We start from the raw sequence: 14,982 nt of genomic DNA on the forward strand, positions 1-14,982 counted from the left end.
ACTTGAGCAGAGGAGAGGGTCAAGACAGTCCAAACCGAGCGCTTCACTTCATTACGCACAGAGAAATCACGCAGAACACACTCCACTCCAGCGCTACACATCAAGAGCTGCGAAGTGACGGGATTTCAGGAATTACGCGTCACGTTGGAGAATCGATCGGGTCTAAAGTGAGTTTTTGTGGATTTGGTGCGTCTGGAGAGCTGTGAGGATGCGCGTCTCGGTCCTGCTGCTGCTCTGCGCTCTTTACGCAGGAGACGCGCACAAATTCTCCGCGCTCACGGTGGGTCACCACACACTACACTTCACAATCACTTTATAATCACGCACATTAACAGAACGATTGCTTATGAACGAATATGAATAGCCTGTATGTTAAAAATTATGTTTTATAGCATTTCTGACTGTCTCTTTCAATGTCCTTTAACCAATGTCCAGTATGGATATGTATATACTGGTATATACTGCATAAACCTTTTAAGTCTATTACTAACAATGTCAACTAAAACATCACGAAAAATTAATAACAATATATATATAGTTTTCAGTTTTTTTTTGTTTTTACATTTTTATTTTTATTATTAATTTTCAAGTCAACTCATATATAATGATATAACAATAAATTTCTCAATATTTCAGAGAAAGTGATTTAAATGTTTACTCTTTAAATGTATACACTACAAAATGTTTTAACTGGTAGTCTTTTTGTGACACCCTCAAAATGAACCTTTTTTCCCCAAGACAAATGATTTACACCAGTAAAAATCACTAGTATGGATCAGATCAGGTAGAAATAATTCCTGATGTAATTTTATCAGTGTAGTAAAATATCACTGGTTTTGTCATCAGAATCAAAATTATTTTTTATTGGACAAGTATGTTTGGTGTTTTTCACCTAAGGAGAGTAAATATGGCAGTTGGATATAGTTTTTTTTTAATCACTCAGCGCATCTTTGTGGTTGTGCTTGTGTGTTTGTTTGTTTAGTAAAACAAGAAGCTGAGACAAGAGTAAGGTGATATGAGTAATCACGAGAATCCTATTAAGGCTAGTGATGTTTGTGTACTCGCAATTCAGAAGGGTAGATCCACAAGCTTTCTTTTAAACAATCACAATCACACACACACACACACACACACACACACATACACGTTGGTTTTTGTGGTTTATGGGGACTCTCCATAGGCGTAATGGTTTTTATACTGAACAAACTGTGTGTGCTATTGCCCTACACCACCCCTACACCTAAACTTAGCCCTCACCGGAGACTTTGTGCATTTTTAGATTTTCAAAAAAACACCATTTAGTATGTTTTTTTTGCCTTTTGAATTACGGGGACATAGGCAGTGTCCTCATAAACCACCTTCATATTGTAATACCTCTGTCATACCCATGTCATTATACAAATTTGTGTCCTCATAAACCACATAAACATGCACACACACACACACACACACATAGTGGGAGCTACAGGTGCACACCCACCTTATGCTTTCCTTTATATGACAGGCGCTTGGTTTTGGCCGCTAAGTACTGGGAACAGGAGATTTTCTCCCCTTCCTGCGGCCGCTGGCCTCTACATGGATGTCTGCCTGTGTACACAGGACTGCTGATTGCGGGAAGCCGCTCCCCATTAACTGAGCGAGAGAGTGAGTGTAGCTCGTCCCGGTGGGACATGACCGCTAGAGAGAGAGAGAGAGAGAGAGAGAGATGCATGGGCATACTGGTCCACCCAGAGCCTGGACACAGAGCAGCTTTGATGGACCTCGAAACCCAGGCATTTTTTGTTCAACCAAACTGGCCCCAGCTGAATGCCAGAGAGGGTTTGCACTTTCAATAGTGAGACAGGAAACGGCCCACTTTCTAATCCATAAATGTTGGTAAATGGTCAATATTTGTGTACCTGTCAGGAATTGCAACAAATGTTGTATATAATCAAGTGTGCTTTGCAGCTGTTTGGGACTAGGATTTTTGGATTTGTGGTCACATAGTTTGTTCTTTACCAAATGCAATGATAATATGCCAAGAATATATTTAATATTTAATGTTATAGAAGCTTTTGTTGAATGCATATGCGAGAATCACATTAATAGAGCAAAACTCACTTTCTCTCTGATTTGCTATATATGGGGTTGTAGTATCATTGATAGATTTTATTAATAATTTTTATTTAATATTTTCCAATTTCATATTTAATATCCATATTCTAATTTTAATAAAAAAAATAGTAATTGTGTTTTTACTTTTTTATTATTTTATAATGTTTTTAGATTTTTATAATTTTTTTGTCCATGTAGTTTATAGTTTTTAGTTTTAGTTATTTTAGTAGGCTACGTCAGTTTGAACTAAATAAAAATGACAAATGTTGCCTTGACAACTAGATAAAATTAGATAAGTTCAATTTATTTATTTTTTTTTATTTTATTGCAGTTGCTGTTTATTTTATTAATTATACGCAAGCTTCTAGGTACTGTTTTTTATTTTTTATTTTTATTTAAGTAAATTCTTTAGTAATTGTATGTTTGATCATTTTTATTATTTTTTATATATGTTTATAATTTTTTTGTCTATATAGTATTTCATATTTTTTAGTTTTATCTATTTTAGTACATAGAACTAGGAACTAGGTAAACTAAAATACATTTACACTTTTTAATAATTTATTTTATTAATTTCACAGAAGATTCTATGTACTGAATTCGTTTTTTGTTTTTATATTTTCCATTTTTATTTACAGTTCAGTTAAAGGTTTAGTAATTTTGTTGTCCTTTTGTCATTTTTATTAGTTTTTTAAAAGTATGTCTAGTTTTTATTTTAATTTTAGTTTCAGTTTTCACATCAAATGTACTAAAATAACTAGTGTACTAAAAAAAGTACTAAATATACTAAAATAAATGCATTTTAGTACACCAAATGAAAGTTTTTTTTTTAACATATTAAGAGTTCATTTGCAAAAACCTATAAACTTTAAAAAATAAAATAAAAAATAGAGCTGATTGCCTTATTCTCCACACATAGCGCCCTAAACACATTTTGTGAACCCTAAACACGTTTTGTCAAAAAAGCCTGTAAAAAGGAAAATAAATGCTGAAACGTTTTCGCGGAACCTTGCAAATGCAGTGCGTTACAATGGCGTTACAAAAAGCTCTGTGTATTGCATGTAATCACATCCATAAATCTAGATCTCAACAACAACAACCTTTGTCAGGCATCTACATTGTCATCTGAGGAGATTATAAAGATTAAACGAGTGTTTTTTTTTTTTACTCAAAAACTTGAAATGTGGAGTTATCTGCTTTTGGCAAAAAAATACTGTTGGAGTTATCTATAGAATAGATAGATATCTATAGATATAGATATCTATAGTTATCTATAAAACAAACTTTTAATTAGGGATGCGCAATATTATTGGACTAATATCGGAATCGGCCGATAATGGCTTTAAATGTAAATATCGGCATCGGCCTGATATGAAAAATTATGCTTTCGGTGTGTGATTGAGTAAACAATAGCGTCGGCAGTAGTGACAGCCTAACGCCCGTTCTGTAAGGAGTTTTAATTTGTAGGGGACACTGTTGGCCTACTTATAATTAAATTAAACGTAAAAAAAACCCTACACAAATAACATTTAGGCTGGGTTTCTGATTAAATAAAGCAGTAATTGATGTCATAAAAAAATGAGTATGTTTTGATTGAATGGTCAGAAGCTATACCTTACATGAAAAAATAAATAAAAATCACAAACATCACACATGTAAATTAAATATTTTTTATAAATACCGATTTATTCATAAATGTGTAATATGTTTTATTTTTGTTTTATTATTTAAACAAATCATGAGCTCTAAAGATTTTCAGAATTTCTACAACTCTTGTTTTAGACCATCTACAAATGTTAAATCTAAAATAAAAATTTTAGGGTTAACACTGCATCTTTCTGGGGGGGGGGGGGGGGGGGGCATTGGGAATGCAGCGATTGATATGGTTTATTTATAGTTATTTTCAAAGCTTCAATGTACTGTTAAAAAAATCTTCATTATTTTTTATTTAATTCTAATAAATAAGATCTTGTTAAAAACTGACCAAAATTAAAAATATTTTGCTTATAATTTCTGCACAGGAGAGACTTGGTGTTGTTTCCAAACAAAAGGAAATATATCAATATCGGTATCGGGCAAAACGAGCTGAAGAATATCGGCACATCGGATATCGGCAAAAATCCAATATCGTGCATCCCTACTTTTAATATGTAAAAAAACCCATACTGTCAATTAACTTTATTTTGTAAATTGCCTGTATTTGTTTAGTTATAATTAATTAATCAAAACAACCCAACTGCAGTTTGATTTATATTACTTGAAATGCGCAATACAAACAAAAAGTGATTTCTGAAAAAAAAAAAAAGAGTTATCGGTTTATATATATATATATATATATATATATATATATATATATATATATATTTCAGTTAAAATTTATTTCAAGCAACACAAATATTTTTTTAGTTTTGGTTTTAGTTCATTATAATAACCCTGATTTGAAATCCCAAGAGTGTTATTTTCTCACTGTGTTGACTGCCCAGCGCACTGCTGTGATTTCACTCTGGGCCATAGACCGTTGAGTTTTTACCTGGCATAGCGTTCTTGGTGCTGATGGAGGCTGTTAGCACCAAGGCCAGAGATACAGTTGCTGTCAATGTTTCTCTGCTGGCATCTGCTGCTGCTCAGCCATCTGGGATGGCAGCTATGTGGCACGGGCATGAATCAGGCCCTGTGATCATGAGGTCTCATGGGCACCTGCTGCAGCCCGTGCCGGAAAGAGAAGATATGCTGTTATTTGAGAGAGAGTAAACAGGGGAATTCATTTCACGTACGTCTCTTGGTACGAACCTCTCGCTACGGAGCAGCAGGGCTCTGTTTAAATAAACTAGCCGTCCTGAGGTGTCAAATTCACCTGTACTAGTCCATCGTCAGGTTTGGTTGGTCAGATAGAGCTGCCAGAGTTGCCCTCTTGATCCCAGGCGAAAAGCATAACTAAAAGGGGTAGAAGACAATATGTGAAGACTAATACAGTCACATTAGCAAACTTTCTTTTGCACAAAAAGCCAGATGTTGATAAATGTATGAAGCACACAGAAAAGTCATTTTCAAACCAAGCAGATTTCTATTGGCCAGTGCAGCAAATTTACTTGACCAATGAGAAATCAATATTCCCGTTTGTGTAAATTTCACATGCGAAAATTCACCAAATTCGAACAGTAAATGTAACCGAACCTTAAATCAATCCATGAAGCGGATTATGGGAAGGAATGCACAGTTGTCATGATCAGAGTGCTGTGATTTACAGAGAAATGCTCTGGTCGATGCCCCGCCGCTCATTATTTACAGGTTGAGTAGGGATGCCTCTACATCTAAACGTTAACAAATGGCTATGGGTAGTTAACCTGGAGGTCAGAGGTCATCCCATCTCACTCCTCTTACTCAGCCTGGCAGAGCGGAATGTGGGAGGCAGATCAGTGCAGTGCAAACCCTCATCTACTTTCTCACACACACACACATACATGCTTGCGGCAGACTGATCTCAGAGTTGTCTTGACTTTTGTGACACATTTAAACAGGGTTGCAATGCAGCTTATGCAAAGAGGCTGTAACTGAAGGATGGGACAGCATTTATTAAACATAACTGACCCAACAGCATTATGTTATATAATACTCACAAAATACTTTATTTCTATTGAATCCTAAACACACAACATAAATACTTAACAGATATAACGAGACATCCAAATAAACAAAACATCCTAATACAGGGGTTTACAAAAAAATTAAATAAAAATAATAATAAGAATTAAAATAAAATAATTGCATGAATAAGTAAATAAAAATAAAAATAAAAAACCCATGCAGTTTTTAACTTTTTACTTTTCAATTGACTCTCAAGTAAACAGAATTATATACATACTTCAAGAGATATAAAAACAATTATAAAGACCTTAAAAATAGTTTTTCTTGTGCGTATATGGAACTTAGTTAATATAAGATTCACCATAAAATTAACAGATTTTTGTTTATTCAAAGTATATGAAAACATATTTTCAAATAATAAAATAATCTTTTTTTTCTGGCTGAAATGTGCAAAAACGAGAAACTCACATAAATTGTTTCATATGCAAAGAGGCTGTTTATATAGTCTTAAAGGGACAGCAGCAACACAGTACATATAGTTATAAGGGTCAAAGAGACAGGGTGTAAAATGGTCATAAAAACTTGGTGCAGCAGAGACTTTAACATTAAAAATTTAAATGATAAAGAAATAAACACATTCACACTCTCTGTGCTCCAGTAAAACTGTTGCACATGTATATCAGATACCACATTTGCATAGGAGATGACTCAAAACTCAGCTGTGCCAAATTCCTTTGAAAATCATTAGGAAAGGTTCTGTTTCAGCAGCAGTTCCACTTATAGCAACACATTTTCCACATTTGCTTTCTTGACTATGACACATTTTTTCAAGAGATACATTCTGAGCTGGATCTAACAACTTCAAGGGACAATTCACCAAAAAGCAAACATCTGTCATCATTTCTTCACCCTCATGTCGTTCCAAAGCTTTTTGACTCTTTCTTCTGTGGAACATACAATAAAATATTTTCAGAAATGTCTCACAGTATGTGTTTGTGTGTGTGTGTGTGTGTGTGTGTGTGATTGTGTTTTCTGTACAATGGAAATCAATGGTCAAGTGTTTGGTGACCAACATTCTTCAAAATATTTTATGTTCTGCAGAAGAAATAAAGTCAGACATACAACTAAATTAGAGTTCTAAAAGGGGATTTTCACAGTGAAGCCATAGAAGAACAATTTTGAACAGTTATGTGAAGAATATTCTAAAAATCCAAAGAACCCTTTTCCATTATAAAGAAACTTTTGTGCAATGGAAAGATTCCATGGATGTTAAAGATTCTTCATGGAACCAAAAAGCCAATAAAAAACCCTTACTTTTAAGAGTTCAGGTTTGGAAAGGCATGAGAGTGAGAAAATGATGGCAAAATTAGTATTTTTGGGTGAACTATCCCTTTAACAGACAGAAAAAGCGAATGTTTTGGTGGTTTCAGACACCGTTTTGCCGTTTCCAGTTTTTAAACCACTCAAACACGTCTTCACTTCCACACCTCCCTGCTGAAATCCATGTATATCAGTCACTTCATAACAGGGGCTGTTCAAATGGTGGCCGTTATTCATACGCAAAACTATGCACCTGCACGAGAAGAAAACACATCTTTTTTCCTTCTCATCCTTCACACATGACTAGCAGCAGGCTTTCCCTTTTCTTACCGATTTTTCACAGCAATTAAAGGCTTTTCTCTTTGATTGAGTTAATAGCCTGTATCTAGGCTGTCACTTTCTTCCATTTCCACTATGCTGGAGACTAACGATGCCTAGCCAATCCCAGGAAGCCCCCGTTGAGACTCTTTCACACGTCTGCGGCCTCTCTCTCGCTCTTTGCCGGGCTCCCATTGACCTTTTGCGGCCTAGGTGTGAGGGGCCTCTCTGGGTCTGTGGTCGGGAGGCCCCCCTTGTGCTTTCTGGGGCCCCTCGGCCCCCATGTGGCCCTCTGTGGGGCACAATGCACTCTCTGCTGGAGGTTGGCCCCTGGATCACTGCTTTCAATCCCACAATGCCTCACTGCCAAAAGGGGGTAATAGGATTTGAGGTTTGTGTGCTGGTGGGTCTTCTGAAAAATATGTCATTTTTTTCACTCTCTCTCGCCTCACTTTTTTTCGGTTCCTCTTGCTTCGCTTTTCATCTATTGATTTTTCTTTGAGGGGCAATGATAAAAACGTAGAAAAGATAAAACAAGGGGGCGGAGCAGCTGCTGAGTACTGGAAAAGCGTTTCAGGATAAACAGACAGTGGCTTGTTTGGTCTGCACTTCTCTGCAGTAGGGTAGAAGAGACATTATATGTCATGTAAGAGACATGTTAACATGATGGTGGTCATACATCAGTGCCACATACACACATAAACACGGACAAAGAGGTCCGCTGCTGGCTCTTTAGCTCTGAACCTGGATCACTTTCACAAAGGATTTGCTGTTTTCAGAAATACTGGTTCTTAAGTACCTAGAAACCAGTAAACAGATCTAAAGAACCTATAATATAAAATCAAACACTTTTTTTGTTCTTTTAAAAGCCACATAGCAAACCAAATGTGCTGCAAGAATCAATGAAGAACGTTTAACTAAACATCGAAGCATAACTTGACGTACATTTGAGGAACAGACATGAAAAATACTTAAATTGTGCAGCTTTTTGTGTTACTATTTTTTACTAGGATTCTTTGATTTTCCATTTCTATGATTTTATTTTATTTATTATGAATAAATACTGTATAAATAATACTAAAATAACACTGCTAGTGGCACAGAAATAATATAATATAATATAATAATATTTTATATTTACTATATATATATATATATATATATATATACAGTATATTAACCATCATTTGAAACTAGTGGTCAGTATTGTTGACTAAAACTAAAATTAGGTCATTGAAATACAAGCTGAAATAAAATAAATATTAAAATAAAACTGAAAAACCTAAACTTGAAAAAGTTAAATGTACTTAAAAATTCTAAAATTACTGAAAAAAAATTTAGGCTATAGGGAAATACATATTTAATAAAAAAAAAAGCACATAACAATATTTCTAAACCTTAGAGTAAAAGCTAATGCTAGTGGCATGGAAACTGCAGATGTCTCTGATGTGTGTTCAGAAGCAGTTCTGAATATGATCCTGTCACTGTTCTCATGTTCTCATGGTGCAGAAAGCATCTGAGGTCTGTTTGGCCGGTTCTGGTGGTGTCTCTGTGGCCAGCTGTTGATGCTGTATACAGACAGCGGTCGTGGGTGGCTTCAGATTCCCCCGGTGATGCTCAATGGACGTGTCTAGGTTTGGCTGCAGCTGAATTGATTGGTGATTATTTGGCCGTGTCTGGGTTTGTGGGGTCTCGTTTGGGTCGATCTGAAATGCTGAATTGTTGAATCGCTAAATGTGTCTTGGCCGCAATGAGGTCTCTGCGGTGGTCGTGTTGGTTTTGTCCATGTCTCGGACGCCGGCTGTGACAGAATTGAACTGCGTTGGCCGCGATCGCTTGGCCTGGGTGGGAGGACTGTGAACTCCATCTTGGCCGGGATGGCGAGATGACCATCGTGGCCAATTGTGGTCGGTTCGGCGGCGCTCCGGGCAGAATCTGTTTCCTGACATCTCTGTCGGGCCTCCTGCGAGCTCTCTGACAGCAGCGCTGAGAATGACGGAGCGGAAGGGGCACCGGGTCACAGCTGCAGAGACCAGAGGGAGAGGGAGAAGGGAAGATAAAGAAAGCGCATGTGTGTAAGACAGACACAAAGAAAACGCAAGAGAGCGAACAGGGTGAGAACAGAGAGAGAAAGACTGTGTGTTTGTCGGAGATAAAGACAGAGAAAGAGAGGGGAAGAAAGAGATTCTGTGGTGGGACAGAGAGTTTAGAGGGGGATCAGTGTCAGCCATGATCTCAGACAGCAAGAGTCTGTCAGTCACAAACCAGCGCACACAGACCCCAAACAACCAACTCCAGACATCAGACCCTCTTATTCACGACTTAATGTTCATTCATTCATAAATATCCTGAATTAAGAGTGAAAAGGATGATGAAGAGGACTGTTGTCCTTTTGAAACATATTTTTCTGTCACACACAGAGACAGGATGTATTGCAGCCAATCGAAATAAAATTGAAATCGCGATTGGCCAAGTGCAATAATTAAACCTCAAAGGGGGTGTGATTTAGTGAAATAAATATATTGCCTACATGCATGTTATATAATAAATAAACAAATAAAAAAATAAAATATGTGGACTGAAAGCTGAAGTAAAATTTAACTTCAAGGTTCAAGGTTCAATTTTATTTCAAAATAAAAGAAAATAAATAATAAAAAAGTGTGTTGAATGGTTCCTGAACTAAAATAGTGGATAAAGAATCACTTTTAGTCCACTTTGAAGTTCAGGTGCAATGTGAAAGTAAAACTGAGCCCTTATTATTCAGTTTGCTTTTGGTGATAAAAAAATTAAAATTAAATTAAATTAAATTAAAAAATAATAAAAATAATAAAAAATAATCTGTGGATAGCAGCTCAGTTTTTTTAGAAGAAGAAGAATTCAACAAGAAATGTATTTTGATTGACTTGCAAGTATCTTGCCAAATCTGACCCAAGCTCAAATATATAATTAAAATACTTTATAATAATAATAATAATAAAAAAAAAAAAAAAAAAAAAAAAAAAAATATATATATATATAATATATATTCATAAAATTAAATTGTATCATAAAATTGCTGCTATCCACAGCTTTATACTCTCACTGCATGTCAACAACGGGCTAATTTGTGGTTATTTTGTTATACCTCTTAAGGAATTTTACAAGAAACATCTGAGACAAAGGTCATACATTAACAAAACATCTCCAAGATCTCCATTTAATCTCTTATAAGCTATGAAAGAGCAACCTCTCAGCACTAACACACACACACACACGCACACGCACGCACACACACACACACACACACACACACACACACACACACAGGGGAAGGATTAAATAGCCAATAACTCAATTACAAAAAGCAAGTAAAAAAGGTTAGTTCAATCTCAGTATACTCACAAACCCTCTTCCGCTATGCCTGAACCAGCTTCTTTGCCTCACATTCATCACGTTCATCACTCACACACACACACACACACACACAAACACACACAAACACACACACACACACACACACACACAAACTTCCCCAGCATTCATCAACTCTAGATTTATGATCAGAGATGACAGCAGAGTTGTCTCCCATCGCCAGAGGCAAAGGGTTGATCCTCAAACCCCCTCTGAAACCATCTTCCAGGTGCAGAGCTCCCTCACACACACACAGACACAGAAAGTCATTTGTAGGATGTCAGCCAGTGCTAATTTTTGAGTGGGTAATGATCCGACCCATCAGCTTTATATGAAGAATCTGTTTCCTTTCAACACTACTTTCATTTGCTGTTTCCAATGGCTGATTTATTGGCTGCAGGTGAGTGTATCACAGTACCTTTTCAAGTTATTTTTGCATTCGCCAGTTAAGACGATTATAACTCATCTGAACATTAAACACGCACCTGTGCATATAGTGTCCCGACACAAAGCAAGTCGATTTCCTGTCCACTCTTGAATTTGTCGGTGACGTGATGTTTGCAGTGTGTTTGAATGTTCCTGCAGTGCACAAAGAGAAAACACACAGTATTCAATCAATGCAAGTATGCAAGTTGTTTGTGGCCGTACCTGTGCAGGTGTGAGAGTGACAGACAGATAAAAGCACTACACGAGAGGCCGTCAGCACCTCTGCCTTTCTCCCACAATCCCTCATTCACAAACAAGACATGACACGGACACAGAGGGGTGTGTGAATGCTATTTGTCTCTCTGTGTTTTGCTTGCGCTTCTGTGTATGTATTATTTGGTAAATGAATGTGACAGAACAATAGAGAATGGAGTGTGTCATGAGCTCAAAAGATGCTCAAAAGCTCCAAAGTCGACTTAAAAAAAAAAAAAAAACAAGGCACTGGAAAAATTTCTATTAGTATAACATAATACTTGAAATGTATTTGTTGTTTTCCCAAAATGCACCAAATTAATGAATAGTTATGCTGCCTGCTAATATACTTTATTTAAGATACAAATATATGCTTCATGGGGATCACAACAAGTGAAATGAAAAATTAACAAATTAATAAAAATATAGAAATTATATTATAATTTTTATATAAACATTGCATAAATAATTGTTTATAGAAATATAAACTATAATATAAAATTATAAATATATTTATATGCATTTATATAAATATAATTAATATGAACATATATATTAATATATATATATATATAAATATAAATATGTTCATATTTTTAAATACAAATACATTTTGATATAAAATCATTAATATATGTTTTGCTTAATTTAATAAATCACATTTAGAATAAAATGTATATATATTATTATTTTAAATATTAAACTGAAATGCAATTTTAAGTGTAAAAAAAGTTTATTTAAATGAAATGTATTGTTTTACCCTATATTTGTGTGCTATGTATTTTTATGCTCACATTGTTAGTTTAGTAACTGCTAACCTCTCTTTCTGTCTATCTTCACAGTTCCTGCGTGTGGAGCAAGATAAAGAATGCAATATGGATTGTTCTGGAGCTCCTCGCAAGCCGCTGTGTGCATCAGACGGAAGGACCTTCAGTTCCCGCTGCGAGTTTCTCCGTGCAAAGTGCCATGACCCTCAGCTGGAAGTCATACGAGGGCCATGCAAAGGTCAGGGTTCACCAATCAAACGTGAGCTGCTGCTAGTTGGCCTGGTGCCCTTTGTGGGTCAGGGTCGAGGTGGGCAGGGTTAAATCCATCTAGGAATAAATGATTCTTTGATGAGACAGAGCGGGATTTTGCAGAGTACAACACATTGTCCTCTATGACATTTCAAATTGTACTCTTAAGAGGCGTTCACACTAACAGTGATCTGAAGCGACCTGAAGTGAGTTGATGATTTGACACAAATCATGCAGATTCAGCTTTGCTCTTGAGTGTCCTTATGCATCTTAAAAAAAAAGAAAAAAAGAAAAAAAAAAAAAGTTTTAATGTTTTGAAAAACTTTAATCAAAAATAAAATAATGCATTTCATTTATAAACTTAACAATATATTAAATATAGCTACATTTATACATTTAATAATCATTAAATTTAATACCATAAATTAAAATTAAATTATCAAAAACATTGGCTCTGAAACAGCTTTTCTTTTCTGATGATGTAACCAAGGCCACACTGGCAGAATTTAAAAATCATATGAGCCAATAATGTTATAGCCTAACCAGTTGAACTCTGACGGACAAACTCAAGAACCAGTGTGGATTATGAATGGCATTTTATGTTTTCTATAAAATTACTCTATTTGGGATGCAAATTAAATCGCAAAAGCGTAGCCGTACATAAAAATATACAATGACTAGTAAAAATTGGTGCGTTTTCACTAAATCCCTAAATTGAGAAACATCTTTGCTATGATCTTTATGGGACTCTTGCATGTGTAAAAATAAATGTACAGTGGTGCATTCATACGTGTGAGAGATCGGTGGTCATTTGTATGAAGGGAGGGGCGAACGCTGTCAGTAACCACAGAGGTCAAAGGTCAAACGGCTCACAAACACTCTCATTGTATTGGGCTCGGCAGGAATACTCTCGTGCCCTGTACTCTTTTCTGCTCTGAGCTCTCTTTCTTTCTGTCTTTCTGTCTCCTGTTCACTTTTTCTTTCCTTACTAGTAAGCACAATGTGTCATTCTTACATTGGGATTAAAGAGGGTGTGAGAAATAGAGAGAGAAAGGGAAAGAGGTACAAAAAGAGGATGAATTATGTTCCGCTAAAATGAGAGTGAAAGAAAACCAAAAAGGAAAGATTAGATTGGAAAGGGAAGTACATTCAGGGATTGTGCAGCTGTGCACAAACGTCAAAGTTGAGAACAGATTATTTCAGCACTCTTCATATGATTTGTCTCGCCCTACAAACAGTGATATAATAAATGTTAAATAAATAAATAATAAATGGTGCTAAGCATAAAAAGCAGGTTTTGAACCTTGTTCCTTTGCTCTGAACTATTTTTACATTCTTCCACTCTGGAAAAACTCATCCTTCCTCTTTTATTCAGCATTATTTTCCAGCTTTCATTTATTGTGATAAAGCATGCTGCTAAGTAAATGCCACAACTGTGGTTAAAAAGACAATTAACATTTAGTAATATTATCGATTTAACTTCACTGACACCATCCATTGAAAACTAAATTTGAACCGACTTGAGCTGAATTGCCTTCTGTAGAGCTGATTATTGAAGTTAATCTGAATTATGAACTTTTCATAACCAATTAACTTGCAAATTTGACAGTTATTGAACTAAATTGAGCTGAATTATGACACTGTTATCTTCTCTAGAGCTGACTTGCAGCTAAAATGGCTTTTTTCTTAATTAATGAATTTTACAATATTAACACCGTTATTATTAATGCGAAACTGATTTAAAACAATATATACTTCATAAAGCATTATATAAATAAACGTAACCTGACTTGACACTCTAATAGGCATAAAATACATAATGCACACAAACACTGGGTAAAATGGCTAATCTCAAGTACTATATTCTAGTAATTTTTTTTTTCAAAACTGAATGATACAGTATATACAGTACATATATTTATAGGTTAGCATTTACCTCGTATACCATCTTTTTCACTGAGTTCCTTGTTTATCCTTAAAAGTGTTTTAATGATTTGCCCAGTGGAGAGAGTGAGCTTATGTCTCCATTGAGGTCTGGAAGATTTTCTGCCCAGCTGCATCAACGACATCCACACACACTCACACATAAATGTACATACAGATGCATTATAGCCTGCTGGACACCATCAGCTCACACAGACTTAACACAGAATGACAGAGCGAGATCTGCGATCGTTTTACCACTGGACTGGTATAGAGATAGTGATGACTCCAGTAGGACTGTTGGTCTAATTCCCAACCACACACAGGGATCCACCACTTCCGAAACATCTTGAATTATTCTGTGTCTGAGAGGTCACATGTCACTGCAAAAGAAACCAAGTCTTATTTCCTGCTTTATTTTCGTTCACCATTACCCTTCTTTCCTTTCCTCTGAAAAAAAAGAAAAGAAAAAACACCCGTGCCACATCAGTCAGAGAGAGAACGCCAGAGGACTCGCCTGTCGGTTTGAATTTAATGCACTCGCTCTCTGCGGACTTTCTGTTTTCTATATTACACTGACACGATGAGCAGAATAGTGAATGTGTGCTTAAAGTGGAATAATGGGAAATAAAGTTTAAGGTTATATATAGAAAAGAGT

The 14,982-nt window shown here is 35.7% G+C and overlaps 1 protein-coding gene across 1 annotated transcript in view; it reads left to right on the forward strand.

Annotated features, from left to right (window-relative positions):
- LOC306882219 (SPARC-related modular calcium-binding protein 2-like) overlaps nt 1-14,982 on the forward strand; it is a 33,716-nt gene continuing 18,734 nt past the window's right edge. Inside the window, exons 1-2 of the mRNA XM_079436710.1 lie at nt 1-280; nt 12,228-12,390. Coding sequence (XP_079292836.1) covers nt 209-280; nt 12,228-12,390 — 235 coding nt within the window. The 5' untranslated portion in view covers nt 1-208. The remainder of the gene's footprint in view (nt 281-12,227; nt 12,391-14,982) is intronic.

Source organism: Barbus barbus (genome assembly GCF_936440315.1).
Source record: "Barbus barbus genome assembly, chromosome: 16".
In the NCBI taxonomy this organism is placed as follows: Eukaryota; Metazoa; Chordata; class Actinopteri; order Cypriniformes; family Cyprinidae; genus Barbus; species Barbus barbus.